The 19,550-nt window shown below is 39.2% G+C and overlaps 1 protein-coding gene across 4 annotated transcripts in view; it reads left to right on the top strand.

The window, feature by feature from the left end:
* The first annotated feature begins 205 nt into the window (after positions 1-205).
* CCDC181 (coiled-coil domain containing 181) overlaps positions 206-19,550 on the top strand; it is a 52,830-nt gene continuing 33,485 nt past the window's right edge. Inside the window, exons 1-4 of one of the 4 annotated variants that reach the window (XM_020974705.2) lie at positions 206-442; positions 6,180-6,321; positions 8,897-8,989; positions 17,341-17,480. In XM_020974705.2, the coding sequence (XP_020830364.1) occupies positions 17,364-17,480 (117 nt within the window). In that variant the 5' untranslated portion in view covers positions 206-442; positions 6,180-6,321; positions 8,897-8,989; positions 17,341-17,363. Of the gene's footprint in view, positions 443-1,119; positions 1,156-6,179; positions 6,322-8,896; positions 8,990-9,645; positions 9,878-14,047; positions 14,262-17,340; positions 17,481-19,550 lie in introns of those variants that run through there. The other 3 variants (XM_020974706.2, XM_020974704.2, XM_020974703.2) reach the window with 3 other exon arrangements.

Here is a 19,550-nt window from a genome sequence, read left to right on the forward strand (position 1 = left end):
GAAGGGCAGCGAAATGGAGAGAGAAATACTTGTAAAAATTAATGAATTAAAAGAATCTTTCACTATAGATAAAGAAAGTGTCAGGATTCCAAAGGTTTCCATGTCTGAGTTGAATCAGAAGGCCATGGAACTATCTGATGTCATAGGGGTACTGAGGTTGCCTGGTTCTTCAGGATGCTGTTGCATCAATTAACATAGGTTGGTCAGTAATGAAAGATATGGCAGTTAGATCTTGTCTGGAGAAGCCTTCTTGGAGCAGATTTGGTTATTGTGAAATGGATTCATTATTGTTATTTAAGTTATTTGAAAAACTCAGCAAGACCTCAGCAAAACACCTACTATGATCCTTGGAGTAATTTTTTTTTTTAATAATGGAGATCTTGAGTTTCCACCCTTCCAAGGGATTGAGATTATGACCCAGTATGCTGCTCAGGACACATCAGTGAGTATTAAAGATATTCTCAAATACAACAGGGAAGTGTTGCCCCAAAGGTAGTGAGGGACCAGTAGGCTGATTCTTCAGTGTTCATGGAGAGGAGGCAACTTGAGATTCATGTACCTTTGGAGATAGATCAGCACTTGGGATCAAAAGGTTATGAGTACAATTTTCTGAAGAGAAAATATCTAAGCCTGTCAGTTATTTGTGGGAAAAGAATGTAGACCTGGAGGTTGAGTGAAGGAAACAGAAGTCTAAGTTAAGGCAGTTGGGAAGAGAGGATCCAGAATGTTGTTATGCTAAATGAAGTGCTTCTTTTGTATTATACAATTCAAATCTTGCCTCTGATGTTTACAACTGTGACTTTGGACTAGTCACTTAACCTACAATTTTGTCTTCTGGAACACAAAGGAGTGTGGCTTCTGAGGTCCCTACTAGCCCTAAATTTATGCCTCTATGATCCTTTGATAAGAAACTTCTCAATGACTCTGGCCAAGTTGAAATCCATGATAAAAAATGGCCCTAGGCATTTCAGACACAGTTCACTGAGGAGTGATATCATTAGGTAATTATAGCTTCACAGTACTTTCCCAAGGTTTTGGATGAGTGACAAACAATTGGAGAAGATAAAAAAGATGAAAAGTGAGAGGAGGGGACAGAAAGCAGAAAGACCTGGGGCCTGTGAAATAAGAGATCTGCCAGATTTATTATTAAATAAGGTAACTGAGGCAGCTAGATCATGAAGTGGATAGAGAGCTGGGCCTGGAGTCAGGAAGGCCTAAGCTCAAACCCGACTTCAGATATTTATTAAGTAACCTTGGGCAAGTCACTTAACCTTGTTTTTCTGATTTCCTCAACTCAAAAATGAGGATAATAACAGCAGCTACATCAAATGAGATGCTCTAAAGCACTTAGCACAGTAGGTGCCATAGAAATGCTAGCTATCATTATTATTACTATTATTAGAGTCAAAAGGACTAATCTATAGAAAGGTACACTCTACCTTCCCAGTTAGGGGTTGACAGGACAAACAGCTAGAGGAAAGAAAAAAGCATTCATTAAGGGCCTACCATGTGCCAGGGACTGTGTTGAGCACTTTACAAATATTATCTTATTTGATCTTCACAACAATCTTAGGAGGCAGGTATTATTATTAGTGTTATTATTATCTCCATTTTAGTGTTCAGGGAACTCAGGCAGCTAATTCTGGGTCTCACTTTTCTCATCTGTAAAATACACAGGTTGTACTAAATGATATTTAAGGTCCCTTCCAGTCCTAAAAATCTTTTTTTTTCCTAGGTGTTTCTGCACTTTACTAGGATTTAGTGCCTGATGGGGCTGTGGCTTCATGAATTATATTAGGTAAAGAAAATATATTTAAAAATCAGCTGGCAACACGACATTAAATTAGGAAATGAATTGGATGTGGCAGATGTGGCAGCTTCCAAGACAGGAGTTAACAAAATAGCCACAGTGTAGGCGTGTCTAGAATAACTGCTCAATACAAGCTTGCTGATTAATTTGCTGCTTTTGAGTATTTGTAATTTTCTGCAAGTATTTATTCCCTTCACCAATGCAGATCACAGTCTTCCAATGACTTAGGAGGTGATCTTTGAGGCAGTTTTTTGGGATGAAAAGAGCATTAGAGCAGGAGTCAGGTGGCATTTCAACGACCAGCTTTGCCATTTATCACTTACATAACCTTGAACCAGTCCAACAACGTCAATGAGACTCAGGTTTCTTATCTGTAAAATGAAAAGTTGGCTTGGATGACCTCTGAGGTCCCTTTCATATCTAAAGCTATAATGTGATGTCACCTCTGGTGATTACCCTAGGTGCTGAAAAACATTCATCATCCTGTAGCCAAGCTGGGGACGAGTCTCTGAACTCAGCCTGATCCTCAGACAGCATACTTTACCTCAATAGCCTGGCTCTCCAAAGCCTTTCTGGCTCGGAAAGACATGCCAGAGCTTGTGTGCTCCATTAGAAAAGCCAGGATAACCTCCTCCTCATCATGCTGCATTGAAGGTATTGCTTTCATTAGCCTTTTCTTTCCTCCTTTGCATTGGACTATAGGATCCCCTCCTCTGCTACAAACAGAAACAGTGTTATTGATTCTTCAGACTCCTACCCACCGTCCTGTTTACAGCAGAAGAGAGGATCCTTTAGCCTGCTGTCAAAGAAGAGGGAGCTAATGAAAGCACTATCTTTTAAGAGATCAGAGGTGTGTCACAAAGACAGGGGAAGAAAAGAGCAAAGAGAATCCAACATTCCAAGGAGACCAAGTTACTCCACAGTTAGTAAGGAGGGGAGCCAGTGACTGTACCACTTTTTGGTTTTCCTGATGATTCATGGGAACATAATAATGATGTTATTGTTGAGTCATTTCAGTCATGTCCGACACTTGGTGATTCCATTTGGGTTTTTCTTGGGAAAGATACTGGAGTGGTTTGCCATTTACCTCTCCAGCTCATTTTACAGATGAGGAAACTAAGGCAAACAGGGTTAAGTGACTTGCCCAGGGTCACACAGCTAGTAAGTATCTGAGGCCAAATTTGAACTCAGGGAGTTGAGTCTTTCTGACTGCACGTCTGGCACTGTATGCACTGTGCCCCCCAGCTATCCTTTAATACTATTAGTAGGTGACTGTTCTTGGCTAATGCCCGTTTTATAGGATGAACCATTATCTTCATAGTAAATGGGAATAAGAACAGGACTTGTGATTTTATGGGTGTAGGGAGCTCCTGGTGATTTGCCTAGGGTCACACAGCTAATAAGTGTCTGAGGCCAGATTTGAGTCTTCCTGACTCTAGGCCTGGCACTCTATCCACTTTGCTACATAGCTGCCCCAATATAGTAGTAACCTTGGAATCTCCTTGATTCTTCCCCCTACCTCATCACCCCCCTCCATATCTAATTGTTTGGCAAGAGACAGCAGGACAGAGTGGAAGGAACACTAAATTTGGAGTCAGAGGACTTGAATTCAAATCCCAATCTGGCCACTGGCCTGTACATCTTTGGATAAATCACAACTTCCCTTGACCTCAATTTCATCATCTTTAAAATGAGGGTAGTGTACTAGATAACCTCTAAGGTCTCTTGTAGTGCTAAATCCATCATCCTATGATCCTGTTATTACAAATACATACCCCTTCCACCTCTCTTAAAATATATTGATTTTACCTCCACAGCAGAAAGCTTCCACCTGTCCCCCTCTCTTTATTCACCGGGCCTCTACTGTTATACCCTCTCTAATTCATCCTCCACGTGGCTGCCAAAGGACTATTACCCTAAATGCTAATCTGACCCTGCCACTCCCTTAATAAACTCCAACAGCTCTTGCTTCTGGGATAAAATATAAATTCCTCTATTTGACATTTAAAATTCTTCCAGCCTTTCCACAGTGCTACAATCCAGCCAAACTACTTTATTGTTCCTCACACATAATACTCCCTATCTCCCTTCCCCTCAACTTTACCTTGGCTGTTGCCCCAGGCTGGAATGCACTCCCTCCTCTTCTTTTGCCTTTTAAAACCTCATGTCCTTGAAGACAGTTTAAGTACCAACTTCTGCTTAAAGGCTTTCCTGATGGCCCAGGTCCTAGCGTCCTCCATTCAAAAACTGCCCTATATTTGTTTTTCACTCAAGACTCACATGGAGTAGCAGGTTCAGCCCTGAGAAATCCTGGCCCTCAGGAGACAGAATCAAACCTGTTCTTATAATCTCTGATTTGTGCCTATGGAGTGGGCTTCTTTTTCTCTTTAGGCACCAACTGCCCTTGACATAGCCCCAAGTGACAAGCCCCAAGTGATGGGGACCATCCAGGATTCTCTGACTGCAAGTATCCTTTAGCAAAGGGCCCATTGGAAGAAACCAGAGAGTAAGACCAACCCCATGCATGTTTCACAGCAAGACCCCACACATGGCTGGCCACCAAATGACAAGATTTTTTTTTTTCACTCATGGCAACTGATTAAAGTCTAATAAGATATGGAAGAGTTATTTATCTGCATTGGTGGAAGACAGACTCATGTAGTGAAATCTTAGAATCTTTATTGAAATAGAGCTAGCTCTAATTCATGGCCTTAGTATGATGTTTTTATCCATTTATTCTGTACAGATTTTATATTCTTTGACCATAGAAGACATGCATGGTCATGTTTTTCCCATTGCTGGCACTTAACTGTTTATCTCATCTCCATGCTTAAGTGTTCTAAGTATTTACTTAACTTGAAATGCCAATTAGCTATATATTTCATACTCTTGAAATCAAAGTATTCTTTTCTTATGTCTTTACACAATGTAAAATAGCTTATTTAATTTTGTGCAAATGTTTTCATTGTTCATATGTTTGTTTTTTCCTCTGTACTTTAGATACTGGACAATAGTGGTAATTGGGAGGAAATGTTTAACAGCATGCCTCTGAGGTGTCATTTGAGACCACGTCAATTATTCAACAGTAATAGGGCTTATGTATGTGCAAAAATCTATACAAAGAAAGATACAAACAAAAAAAAAAGGTAGACTATGTGGTGAGATCAAGAGATTACCAATGAACAACCCACATATTCTATTGATATCCTTGCAATTTAAATGTGAGAAAGGCCCTCGGTACATTGGGTGGACTTCCCTATGATCAACTTATGGTAGTTAATGGACAAGACTCACTTAGGATCTGCTTTGCTATAGCTGAAACCTTCATAGATAAAATCATAGATTACAATAGCATAGATCTAGACTTGGAAGGGATTTCAGAGTCCATCTATTTCAATCCAGTCATTTTACAGATGAGGAAACTGAGGTCCAGTGGATTAAGAGGCTCACCCAAAGTCATACAGGTAATAAGTGTAAAAGGGAGGATCTAGTTCCACACCCTCTGCTTCCAGAGCTAGTGATTTATCCTTTGAATTGATCCAAAATGCATTTGAGTAGGTGGATTTTTAAATCTAGCTGAAATCAAGGAGTAGCAGGGGGAAGCTATTCCCAGAAGAAACTAGTGATAACCACTAAGCCATTTTCAGCATAAAACAATCACAATCATAGCTTCCAGCTGGGTGGCACAGTGAATGGAGTGCTGGGCCTGGAGTCAGGAAGATGAGTCTTCCTGAGTTCAGATCTGGCCTCAGATACTTAATAGCTGGGCAAGTCAGTTAATCCTATTTGCCTCAGTTCCTCATCTGTAAAATGAGCTGGAGAAGGAAATGGCAAACCATTCCAGTATCTTGCCTAACAAACAAATAAACAAAAAAACCTAAATAGGGTCATGAAAAGTCAGACATGATTGAAATAACTGAACAACAACAATTATTAGTAATTTGTAGCATTTTTTCATACGGTTATTGATGGCTTGGATTTTTTTTGAAAAAGGCCTATTCATATCCTTTGACCATTTATCAATTGGTGAATGGCTTTTATTCTTAAAAATTTGAATCACTTCCTATATATCTTGGAAATGAAACCTTTATCAGAGAAACTTGGAGCAAAGATTTAATGCTTATTTGTATCCCTTCTAATTTGCTTAGATATATGCATATATGTACACATATATACATATATATATATATTTAAAAGTTGTATGTAGTATATAAAAGCATTATTATTACAAGAATATGTATTACCAGAAAAAGGAGAAAGACTGATTATAGTAAGACTGTTAGTGAATATTTCATAAATGCCCACAAAATATTAAAAGAACCAAACCATAGGAAGTCCTTCAACTTATTGGGTGAATCTTCTATGGCAGATTTAAGGAAAGACCTTAACAAAAATTACAGAGGATGAGAAGGACCGGAGGAGTTGGAATCTGCTCTGGGAAGAAGGAATACCCACACTGATTATATCTCTGATTCACTCAAGTGTTCAAGGACAAAAAGCAGATGTAAAAAGTAAGTAGAGAGTACTTTTTAAAAGTATAATTTTCTGCTATAATTTATAATATGCATCATTTATGAGAAATTACTAAATGTTTCACAACTTTGACATATCATAGAAGAATGCTACTCATACCCTTTGGTATGAAATAATACCTTTTTATTCTGTCATAAACTGATTATATACATTTCTGTAGTTCGTTGTTATGCAACTATGGAAACTAGAGTTGCTTAAACAGAGATAGAACATATGGTAGTTTATTTTATTTTTTGTCAACTGTTTAATTGATTCAAAAGCATATATAATGCCTACCTTTAGTGGCATCATTGTAGTAATCCAGAGAAATAAAATATCCATGTAATTAAACTCATCTTTTTAAACCTTGACTTTTTCTTATATCAACCTTCAGGTGATAGAAATGACGGGGTGCTTGTGTTTGAGTGCTTGCACTTGGACCCCAATTTCTCCCTAGCCTCAGAAACACTGTCCCTGACAGTTTCTCCCCAGCCCAAGGACCCTGTGCTTAGCAATTACTCATGAGTGGGCCCTAGAAAGACCCTTATCTCTCTCCCTGGTGCAGTTCCAAACAGCACCTGAAGGATTTATTAGTTTAAATTGGCTTTGCACTGGGTCATAAAGACATTCTTACCCACTACTATACTATCCTACCGCCCTACCATATTATCTACATCCTGGGCTCCTCATTAACTGTATTCTAGACTTAAGACATATGTATATTCCCTACATCTATCTGTCAAACAAGACATTGATTGGTGGCAGACTGGACAACTCTCAGTCACCCTGAACTCTAGTTGACTTAGTGACGTAGCAGGCCTAAAGCCACACCTCCGTGTGGCCCCGCTTGTGGGCTTTTCCTAGTGAACTCTGGGTAAAATGCCTGCGCAGTAGGTACAAGAAGTGCATGTTCTTTTAAGAACTGACCACTCCTTAACCACTCCCTAATCCCACCCTGAATCCCCTAGTTAGCATATTTGGCACATGTTCTATTGTATTTTATCATATATAAACTTTAACTGTACCTCTCTAAGGTTGCAGAATCCTTTAAGAATCCTTGCCCGCTGAAAAGCGTAACAATAAACCTTGCCACCTTGGCTTAAAGAATGCTTGAGTCTGTGAATTCATTCCAGATGACCCATGTACTTCAGTCTGAGGGGTCACAACCTCTCAACCTCTTAGCCTGCAACAGAAATAGAATGGAAATTAGGGAATCATGATTCCCTAACTTTTCAGTCAATATTATATTGACTTATTATTATTGATCATTTTTCAGAGTCTGTAATGATTATGAACATTCATTTAAACAATCAAAAAACATTTACTTCCTATGGTCTGCTCAACTTCTCTCTAGGTATTGTAGGGGATATTGGTAACTATCCTCAAGGTGCCTTTAATCTAGTACTTTGCTTTCTGAAGGGTGCTTCTCCTAAAGTGATGTTCTCAGAGGTTGCTGACTGTTATGCAAGACCATTTGTTCTTAGACTAAACAGTCTGGGACTTTTGTGGATCATGATTAGTATTATTCTGTTTTATCCCTGTGCAGGCTGGCTTTGAACTCAGATCTTCCTGACTAGATAGGCCAGAGGTGGGGAACCTGAAGTGTGGAAGCCACAGGTGGTCTTCTAGGTCCTTGGGTGTGGCCTTTTGACTGAGTCCAAACTTTACAGAACAAATCCTCTTACTAAGGGAATTTGTTCTGTAAAATTTGGATTCAGTCAGAGGGCACACTTGAGGCCGAAGTTTCCCTACCCCTGTTCTAGACCAACCACTCTATCCACTGTGACACCTAGCTGCCCTACAAGTGGAATATTAATCATATTTCTTTATTACTTATCTATTCTGCCTTATTAATCATCCAGTTATCAAAGCAGAATTCAAGTCAATGGTATTGATACATAATCTGATTTTTTTTTTCAGGTTGTAATACAGTACTTTCAAACTGGCCATAAAATACTAGACTTCAGAATATTTATTTTTTTTTCTTTCAGAGGCCCTTACATTTAAATTTTTTAAAAAAAAACTTTGGTATTTTAAAGACTCAAAACTATTTTCATTTTTAAAAGATTTTTTTTTTGGTGACACTTAACCACTAAGTGCTAAGCTCTTTCCTAAAACTATAAATTGAAGAGAAGGTGCTGCCAGGTTTTGGTGGGTTCTTCACCTGGGAAAATCCAGTCCCTAGCTCTATTTATCATTTTCTTTATGAACAAATCTTTGAGAACTTGTTTCCTTTTGGCTTGGGCAGCCAGATTTTGTCTTTCAAAAGAGACCCCATGAACCATCCCAAAATATTATAGAAAAATACTCCTGGCCAATTTCAAACATAATTTTTTACTATTACACATTACTGAGCTCCCCGAAAAGGAAAAAAAAATTGCATCAACTTGATAAATTACAGGTATTTAGTTAACCTTAGGGCAAAGTACTAATTCTTTTTTTTAAATTCTGACATAACAGACACTGACTAAAATAAACATGCCCATAAAAATTTCCACCCATGTTGATAGATATTTTACTTAACCTTAGGACAATGTACTGATTCTGATTTTTTTTTAATTCTGACATGAACAGACACCAACTAAAACAAGCACTCCCATATAACACCGCAGAAGAAAGAGGACTGCAGAGGAAACTGAGAATCACTATTACGGGCAGCCAAACTGGGTAATTCTAATTATTATTTTTTAATCCTCTTGGTTTCCCCCCCCTTCTATATTCTATCCTAGCATGTGGAGAATGTTTAATTTAAGAATTCGACTCCCTAAAGGAAAAGCAATTATTTTAAAATGAGTTATTTTTAACAACGGGGCAGTAATAATAATAATAATAAATAATCTCTTTTTGCATTTTTTTGGGGGGGAGGGGACATTTTAAGGCATCAGTACGAATTGGATGTAAATTTCGCGCCTACTTCTGAAGAGAAAGTCGTCACGTCCAACCCTATTTGGGCCCCGCTCTCTGCTGCTCGGCGTTCAAACCCTAAAGTGGGGACTCGATTAAGGGGAAAAAATGGACTAACGCCAAAAAAGCCCTAATTGGCCTTCCCTTAGGTAAAAGGCGGGCCAACCAGTGGCTTCTAGTCACACGAGTTGAGAAGTTGTGGAGCGGCTTCCTGTGAGACCAATAACAAGGGCGGAAACCGACTGCCACGCCCCCTAAATGGCCGGCGATTAAATCCCGCCCCCACCGCGACCTCGACCTCGCGGTTATGTTTCTTGGCAGTCTCCATGGAAACAGCGTCTCGAAAGTTCCTTCCTGGTCGGACGGAGGAATCGGGAGGACGCTGCGGTCTGCGCTTGCGCCGTACTGAGGGTGGGCGTCCCCGTCTGGAAGAGGCGGGGTCCCGCTGTTGCCATGGCATCCCGGTCCCAGCCGCCGCCGCGGCCGCCTCCTCCCTTCGCCTTCGCCACCACTGCGGGTGCAGCCTTGCCTTCCTTGCCTCGCTGTCAGAACACAGCCAAGAGGAAGAGAGGACCTGTCCCGCCCTCCGTCCGTCCCGTTCCTTTCCATCTCAGCGACCCCAGCCGCCGCCACCGTCCTTGACCTCCACAGGCAGGAGGGGACGCCCAGGGAGGGAAAGGGGAGGCGGGCTGGGCAGAAAAGAGGCGAGCCCCCGCGGAGGGCAGCGCGGGGACGCGGCGTGGCGGGCGGACCGGGGAGCCTTCCGCGGGGCAGGACCGCCCGAAGTTAGATAGCCATCCTGATCCCCGGCCCTCAGGTCATCTGGGGGAATTTGAGTTTACATTAAAAAAAATGTTCTTTATGTGAACTTTTTATGTCATTAGTTGTCATGGCACGGGCACAATTATGAGGTTTGGAGTTTTACATATGACAGTCGCCCTGGATAGTGATAACCCAGGTGGAATGAGCCAAGTCTTATTTTCCCTTTCCTAAGATGACACCTTAATTTTCTTTTCTTTTCCTTCCTTCCTTTCTCCTTCTTTTTTCCTTTCTCTTTTTCTGTCTCTCTTTCTCTTCTTTCCCTCCTTTCCTCTTTTTTCCTTCTTCCTTTCTCCTTTCCTTCCTTTCTCTTTCTCTTCCTCCTCTTTTTTCTCCTTCCCTCCCTTCCTCCCTTCCTTTTCTTTTTTCTCATTTACTTCCTTCCTCCTTCCCTTCTTTATTTCCTTCCTCCCTCCATTCCTCACTTCCTTCCTTCCTTCCTTCCTTCCTTCCTTCCTTCCTTCCTTCCTTCCTTCCTTCCTTCTTCTCTTCCTCCCCTTCCTCCTTTCCTCCCTTCCTTTCTTCTATCTCTCTCATCCTTTCTTCCCTCCCTTCCTTCCATTTATTTTACCTTACAACTTGATAATGGTACAGTCTTACTTAACTCCAGAATTTCCCGTTACAATTCTTTGTAAGAGACTAGAACATATGCTAGGGGTTGGATTCAGCTTCTTATGAAAAATCAGAATCTTCACAATGAAACCTTGTAAAACAGGTGTATATGTGATAATTCAGACTCAAACTAAAAGATCTGTAGTTTGCTATCCACTAAGAGACTAGGGGATTTGGCAGACATCCTTAGGGAGGGAATTAATTTCCGTTCTAATTAAGATCTGTGTTGAAAAGGTTGGCTTGTGCAAGAAACCCACATCTTTGCTTGCCAATGATAAACTCCATGAGATTCAGATGTGTTAAACTCACAATAGACAAATAAGACAGGAACATCATTATTAATGAATTTGGCCAAGGTTGTCTGTCTCCTCTCAAGCATAATGATTGTGTGCCATATGGACTGTACACTCCAGATGAAGATTAAGAGAGCTGAAGGGGGTTAAGTGTCCTGTGACGCATCTGAATAAGACATAAGGGATGTGTGTTCTGATCTGTGTTCATTTTTTACTGCAGGGGCTAGAAGATACTTTTTTAATTTGCTTGAAAATAATTAGGGCTAGAAGATATCTTTAAAATTTGCTTGAAAATAATTGCATTTTTATGTCTTTATGTTTGGATGGAACTTTTATTTGTTTCAAAATTGAGTTCAGTTCAGCTTTGTGTTTTAAAATTTACTATATTGCAATAGTATTAAAAACAAGTATTTATGATGCTGAGTAGAGATTTTAACTTTGTAATCTAATTTTCACATTGGAAAGACTCTGGAAATAATAAAGAATGTTTGGTATAATTTCTGCATGACTTTATTTGCATATTCAGGATTATGTTTATAATGCTTACATTTAGATATCAGTATTACCTACATTGTTATTTAGCAGCAGATGAGAGGCACCAAAATATACCTGAGGAATTTTTATGAGTTGGAAATAATCAGAATAGGAAATAACTTATTTTCAAAACTCATAAAATGAGCTGAAATGCTGAACTAATTTTGTTTAGGAGGCACCAAAAAAAGAACGCAAATATTTGAAAAATACTACCTTGAATTTATTGCTATATGTTCTAGCCTGGAGTAGTCTTAACATTTAAGCCTACATGAAAAGTCCTATTAATCCCAGAGTCTTGATTATTACATTAATTCAGTTCCATTCCATTATCATTTCATTATTTCAGCCAGCAAATATTTTTGGGTGCCCACAGGGTGCAAAGGTAGGCACTGGAAGATACAAAAAGAAAAAATAGAAGATATAGCCATTCAAGGAGCTTAGAATCTAATTTGAGAGCAAGGTAGATAAAAGATTAGCTTTAAAAGTACAAAGCAGTCCATTTTAAAATTATACCCCACCACCAGTAAAAAATTGTGTATATTCCCAGTATGTGTGTGTATGTATATATATATGTTTATACACATACATATCATAATATGAATGATATGAATGTATACATATATACAGTGTATATACACTCTATATATTCTCTCTCCATTATATGTATATGTGTGTATATGTATACCCCACCACTAGTAAAAAATTAGAGTAGTAATTATGTGTAGAGAGAAGGGAACAGATGGGAGAGACGTGGAAGTAGAAACAAGATTAGCAACTGATTAGCCCTGTGGGGTGAGGGATAGTGAAGAGTCTAAGATGACACTGTGAATCTGTGTAACTGAAGAAGTTTGAAAAGAGGGGTGGGTTTGGAGGTGAAAGATAAAATCATCAGATTGGCAATCTGTGATAGCCCATCCATTGTTGTTTGTCCTAAGAAATTCCTCACCACCTAAAACAAAAAGAGAGAAGGTGGCATTCTTATTTTCTCTTCTTCACACTATATAGGGTCAGTATAAGGAAAAACTTCCTGACAATTATAGTTGTCTCAAAGTGGAACAAAGCCTTGGGAAGTTAGTGGGTTTTCCTTCACTAGAAGTCTTCAAGCAAAGTTCTATTGAACTTTGTGGAAATGATGCATAGTGGAGGTGTCAAACTCATGGGTAAGAAGTCATGCAACCTGAAAAACTCCCAAGTGCAGTCTAAGCCGGATTAAAATTAATTGGGAAATGTTTAACAAAAATAAAAAAATACAACAAAACATAATGTTAGTTTGTGCTTTTCTAAGTCAATTTGCAGCCCACAAGGATCTGTTTCTAATTGAGTTTGATGCAACTGATATAGAGGGAATTCGTAGGAAGGTTAGTCTGAGGTCTCTTCTGACTTTGAGAGATTCTTTGATAAAGGCCGATTCAACAGTTGTAGACAGCTATATGGTTATAAAATTAGGAAGGACTTCTTGGTAGTTTAGCAGTGTACCGCCTTTTTAGTTCCGTTACTGAGTAGAGAGGCAGAGTCTTTCACACTAGTCTTGTGAATGTTGGCCAGATAGGGTGCAATTAGCTGGTTGAATGGCTGTAACAAAGGAATAGTCATCAGTGATTCAGTTTGAACTTGGGAGGCTGTCTCTCTGTCTTTTTGGATTATTGACTTTGATAAAAAGACATAGGTAACATGTTTGTTCAATGTGCATATGTCACGAAAGCTGGTAAATGATAGTTTACAGATTAGAGGAGAGTCAGGATACAAATAATAGTAACTGAAGTAATAACAGTAGGAAGAAGAATTCCTATTTGTATAAGCAGATATTCAGACATATTTGGACTGATGCCCTGTGGGTAAGGAGAAGGGTTCAAATCCTAACTGGGAATCCTGGGAATTATAGTTTTGGATAGATAGAAACTTTTTCTAACTCTGGGAGAGACTGACTTTTCTAGGTTGTGCTCAACTGGGAGAAGGTAGCTTTTGACTTTTTGTTTCCGAGGAGAGACAGCAGCAGCAGTGGTCATGGTGGCATCCCCTAGAGCAAGAGATTGGTGCCCAGGGGGGAGTGGGATAAACAGCAATGGTGATTGTAAAGAGGCTGGACTCTTATCACAGCAGTAATGGTTTCTGTGACTTAGCGTCTGATCTTAAAGAGACAACTGTGAGAGCAATGTGAATAAATTATTTCTCTCCAGCAGACTGCAAGAACCTGTGCAGTGTTTCAGCTTCCCCCTTCCTCTCTGGCGTTCACTCCTCAGTTTTTCTGTTCTTTGTCTTTTTATAAATTTTAATTAGCATCTTTGAAAACATTTTTCCTTGACATACAAACTACTTGACCATAACTTTTTGGTGATGCATCTGTATGTTAATTCTGTGTCTGGGAGGGCAAAACGGAGGATACCAGTGATTAATTGGGGCAAATGGAATTAAAAATAGGTCAGAGTAATGATTAGACTTTTGTTCTGGTGAGCAAGGTTTTCCCCCTTGACCTGCAGGGATTCCATGAGTTGTATATGTGAAAAGATATTATGTTTATGATTTTATTAATAATTAATAATCTTTATATTTTCCTAAAATAGAGAAAGGAGAGATGACCATGTCATCTGGGAACCACGTGCCCTTAGATTTAAAATCAGAATCTTTGCTATAACATTATGCTGGTGTGGATGCATCAACTGTGAAATACCTCAAGCAAATTTCCCATTTCTGAGTAAAGAGGGGGAGTGGAATAATGGTGTGGACTAAGGGGAGACTATGCCCTGGAGCTAACCAGTGGAATGAGAAAGGGTGGTTTGGTAAGAATCCCTCCTATCCCTTTCTTATTAGGAGGAGAGAGTAAAACAAAAAGTGCCCAATTAAACCTTGCTCCATAGCAACACCTGCTGATTATATTTATATAGTGCTGTATAATTTACACGGAGGACTTTCCATAAGAGTATCATCAGAAAAGTGTTGCATGGGAGATACTGTAATTATCCCCATTTTACAGATCAGGAAAATGAGGCTCAGATTGTGCAAAGTCATATAGCTATTAAATGTCTGGAGTGATTTTTTTAAAATACAGGTCCTCATCTTTGCATTACCCCATGCTGCCTCTCCAAAAAGATTTCTGACATAATAGAATGTTGGGTCAAATCTAATAAGATTAAATTTAATATAAATAAGTGCAAAGTCTTAATGCTTGAATTTTTTTTTTTAAGAAGTAAAAGTACATGACTGGAGAGTCATAGTCATTTGTCTAAAAAAGATTCTGGGATTTTAGTGGACTGCAAACTTAATGAGTCGACAGTATGATTGATATGATAATCAAAAAAGAGAATGAAATCTGTAGCTTGCTACTAGAGGGACAGGGTACAGAGCTAGACTGGGGAGAATCCTGCTATACTCTGTAAAGAGTAGACCACACCTGTAGTATTGGGTTCAGTTCAGGATACTATGTTTTAGGAAAGTCACTGAAAAACTATAGAGTAGCTAGAGAGAGCAACAGTGCTGTTGAAGGACCTTGAGATCATGCCATATGAAAATCTGTTGAAGAAACTTGAAATGTTTAGCCTAGAAAAGAGAAGATTTAGGAGGACAGGGTAACTGACCTCAAGAATTTGAAAGGTTGCTGTGTGAAAGAGGATGTAATAGAACTACTGTTCTTGGCTCCAGAGGACGGAATTAAGAACAATGGATGGAAGATGCAAAGAGGCAAATTAAGATTTGAGGTGTTGCAATTGAAATTAAGGTAAACTGAAGCACAAAGTTCCAAGCATGTTCAGTTTATTGGTAAGGCTAGCAATTACCAATAAAATGGACCACGAGGTAGAACTTAGGAGCCTTCACCTAGTTTGGAAAAGTACTAGGGGACAAAGAACAGGAAGCATCTCAGATGGAAAACAATATGATTGGTTACAAAGTCTGGAGCATCACAGATGATGGAAAACAATATGATTGGATGGAAATCTGGAATGTAGGGCTAGCACCAGCCCCTCCTTCCATCTTGTTGCTGGGGAAGGCTCATTGTTGGTGTCCACCTGCATGACTAGTTAGTGTCACAGCGATACCAGACCAGACTTTCTTGAAACATGACCAGTGTTGCAGGGTTTACAAACCAGACTCTAGAATCCACCTTTACCTTTCAAGGATAATAGATTTTTTTCCTAATTGTACAAGGGCATCTAATGGTACAGAGATAATAATTTTCTTTCCATTAAAGTGATTTATTGTGCATACCCTTTGACTCAGGAATACCACTACTAGGTCTGTATCCAAAGACATAAAAGAAAAGGACCTCCATGTACAAAAATATTTATAGTAGCTCTTTTTGTGGTGGCAAAGAAGTGGAAATTGAGGGGATGCCGATCAATTGGGGAATGGCTGAACAAGTTGTGGTATATGAACATAATGGGATACTATTGTTCTATAAGAAATGATGAGCAGGCAGACTTCAAAAAAAAAATCTGTGCAATAATGTCTAAAAAAACCCCAATGTATATAACTTAATTAAAAAATACCTTATTACAAAAAAAAATGCTGTCATCTGAGCCTTCAGTGAGTTATAATCTTTTTCCTGGTGGAGGGTTTTGTCTCAGTGTTGATTGATCAGGGTTCCTGAAGGTTGAGGTAGCTTTGACAATTTCTTAAAATAAGACAGCAATGAAGTTTGCCACATCAATTGACTATTCCTTTCATTTGAGTGCTTAGAGATCGTTGTATACTTATTAACTGGCCTAATTTCAATATTGTTGTGTATCAGGAAATAGAGAGGCCTGAGGAGAGGGAGAGAGAAGGGAATGGCTGGTTGGTGGAGCAGTCAGAACACACACAACATTTATCGATTAAATTTGCTATCATACTAGCTGGCTGTTACATAAGATGTACAAGGGATTCTTGTCCCAATATGGATTAAATCAGATGACTTTCCAATTCTCAGATTCTCTAATATTGTGAGGTTATTTAAAAGTAGTCTACCCAGGTGTCAATTCAGGGATTATGTTAGAATCGTGGTAGTAGGCATAGAGAAAAAGCAGATCTGAAAGATATTATAACATCCAGTAATTTACCGAATGCTGGCAAGTCAGACAAGAAGCATTTATTAGGCTCTTACTATGTACCAGGGTCTATGTGAAGCACTGGAGACAGAGAAACATTTCAAAAAGCCTTGATTTTAAGAACCTCCCAGTCCAATAAGGGAGACCACATATAAACCACAACAACGAAAGTTTGCCATCATATATGGATATGGTTTGTGGAACCCCAAAACAATTACAATAATAACATCAAATATCACTGATCACAGATCACCATAACAAATATAATAATAGTGAAAAAGTTTGAAATATTGCGAGAATTACCAAAACGTGGCATAGAGTACACAGTGTGAGCACATGATATTGGAAAATGGCACCAAAGGACTTGCTTGCCACAGGCTTGCCACAAACCTTCAATTTGTAAAAAACTCAATATCTTGGGGCTGCTAGGTGGCACAGTAGATAGAGCACTGGCCCTGAAGTCAAAAGGACCTGAGTTCAAATCCGGCATCAGACCAAACACTTGACACTTACTCGCTGACCCTGGGCAAGTCACTTAACCCCAATTGCCTAAAAAAAAACCAACTCAATATCTGTGAAGCACAATAAAACAAGGTATGCTTGTATTTGCTTTCACATTTCTTGGCATGATAATTATAGGTCCATGTATCTGTGTGTTTATCAGAAGGAATTCTGAATAGGCTTCAGGAAGTTCTTCTAGTTTTTGTTGTTGTTGTTTTTTAGTGAAATCAGTATACATTGTATTCAATATTACCTTATTTGGAAATTGTAGATTTTTTTGCAGGATTCCTTTTCCTATAAGGACATATTTCCATGTCTTTTCTTTTCTATTTGGCAGCACTATTCTTTAATGAAGAGGAAATGAATGAAAAGACAGATGCTGATTTGATGGAAAGTGGAGAATATGAAGATGACTTTGAAAAGGACCTCGAGTGGTTAATTAATGAAGAGGAAAAAAACCACATTGGCATGCTTGAGGTATTTACTATAGACAACAATCTTTTTTTTAAAATGTACCACTATATTTGTACTGTTTCATAATTTTCTTTCCCTCATCACCTAGCACAATGTTTTGTATACATTGAAGAAGAAATGGTTTTTGAATGAATCACTGAGTTGAAACATAACTAAGTCTGTCAAAAAGAAAAGTATAAATACAGTGGATCTTTGTATACAACATGGATTTGGATGTAACTTAGGTTAGATCATGAAATGATGTCCTCCTGGAAAAAGAAACCACATGAGAAGCCTGAACGGCCAAGGCCTGGCAGACAGTAGGTGCTCGATAAGTGCTTGTTGACTTGACTTGGTGTAATGGCACAAGCATTGGATTTGGAGCCAGGATATCTGTATGTGATTCCAAGCTCATATTGCTGGCAAGACACTTACCTTCTCGTGAGTCTCAGTTCTTTCATTTGAAAAATGGGGATGAAAATACTTGGACTACCTATCTCACAGGGTAGTTGTGGGAGAAATTCTTTGTAAACCTTAAAATGAGTTGTTATTGTAAAGGTGAGTGGTTAAGTGCAACAAAAAACCTGGTGTTAACATATACATATACATATACATATACATATACATATACATATACATATACATATACATATACATATACATATACATATACATATACATATACATGCACACGCACACACACACACACACACACACACACACACACATATATAAACAAAGAAAGGTATTTTAGAGAGAAGGTTGAGCTGAGAAAAATCCATGGATTGAGTAGAAAGAATGAACTGGGAACCTTGGAGAACAGTTGTAAGGGATTGGTGATGACAAACTTGATTTGGGCGAAGGGGTGGGAGGGTGACGGAGAAGTTGAGAGTGAAGAATAGAAGGGGGCAGGCATAAAGTGCCTGCCAATTAGTCAGCAAGCGTGTTAAGTACTGTATGCCAGGCGTGTACTGAGTGGTTGGGATAAAAAGAAACAAAAACAGTACCTTAGTCAAGAAGTTCACATTCTAATAGGGGATGCAACATATGAATAACAAAGTAAATGTAAGGAATATACAATGTATACAAAGATTGTATAGTCAGGATATGTACAGTGTAATAATAAGTAGTCTCAGAGGAAAGTCACCGGTTGGGGGAGGGGGGATGGAGAAGAGGGACTGGGTAAGGCCTTTTTTTTTTTAATTTTTTTTAAATTTTTGCTAGGCAATAGGGTTAAGTGACTTGCCCAGGGTCACACAGCTAGTAAGTGTCAAGTGTGTGGTCTGAGACTGGATTTGAACTCAGGTCCTCCTGACTCCAGGGTCGGTGCTCTATCCACTGCACCACCTAGCTTCTCCTGGGTAAGGCCTTCTGTGGAAGACTGAGAGGCCAGGGAAGTCAGGTGTTTGAGAAAAAGGGAGAGCATTCTTAGCTTAGGGGGAGAGCTAGTAAAAGGTGTCGAATCTGGAGATGGGAGTGTCATGTACAAGGTATAGAGCAAGGAGATTGCAGTTTTTCCAATTTGACACTGTAAATTCTTAAAATATTTTGCACACTGGGGAAAAGAATCTGTGTAGCTGGATCTTAGCGTGTATGGAGGGGAGTAAAGTATAAGAAGACTGGAGAGGTAGGAAAGGGCCAGGTTGCGAAGGGCTTTAAGAACCAAGGACAGGATTTTATATTTGATCCTGAAAGTAATAGGGAGCTACTGGGATTTAATGAGGAAGGAGATGATGCGATCAGACTCTTGGAAGATCACTTGGCTGCCAAGTAGAGAATAAGCTGGAGTGCGGAGATGCTGAAGGCTGCTGCAGTGGTTTAGGAGTTATATGGGGAGAGCCTGCGCTAGGCTGAGGGACTCTGTGCGATAAGAGAGAAGGAGATTTGTAGGAGGGGTGTTGGGAAGGTGTAACTTGGGAGCTCTTTGTCTTTGGGACGTGGCCATGAGAGAAAGATCATTAATAGAAAGGTGGTTAGAGAGGAGAGAAGGAAGGATCAGATGAAATTTTAAAAAGGAATGATGATAATAGCCATAAGTTTTATTTAAGTATATGCTCTCATCCCCACAATATCCCCTCATAAGATAACCATTAG

The sequence above is a fragment of the Phascolarctos cinereus genome, unplaced genomic scaffold (assembly GCF_003287225.1).
Source record: "Phascolarctos cinereus isolate Bilbo 61053 unplaced genomic scaffold, phaCin_HiC Scaffold_5;HRSCAF=322, whole genome shotgun sequence".
Lineage (NCBI taxonomy): Eukaryota > Metazoa > Chordata > Mammalia > Diprotodontia > Phascolarctidae > Phascolarctos > Phascolarctos cinereus.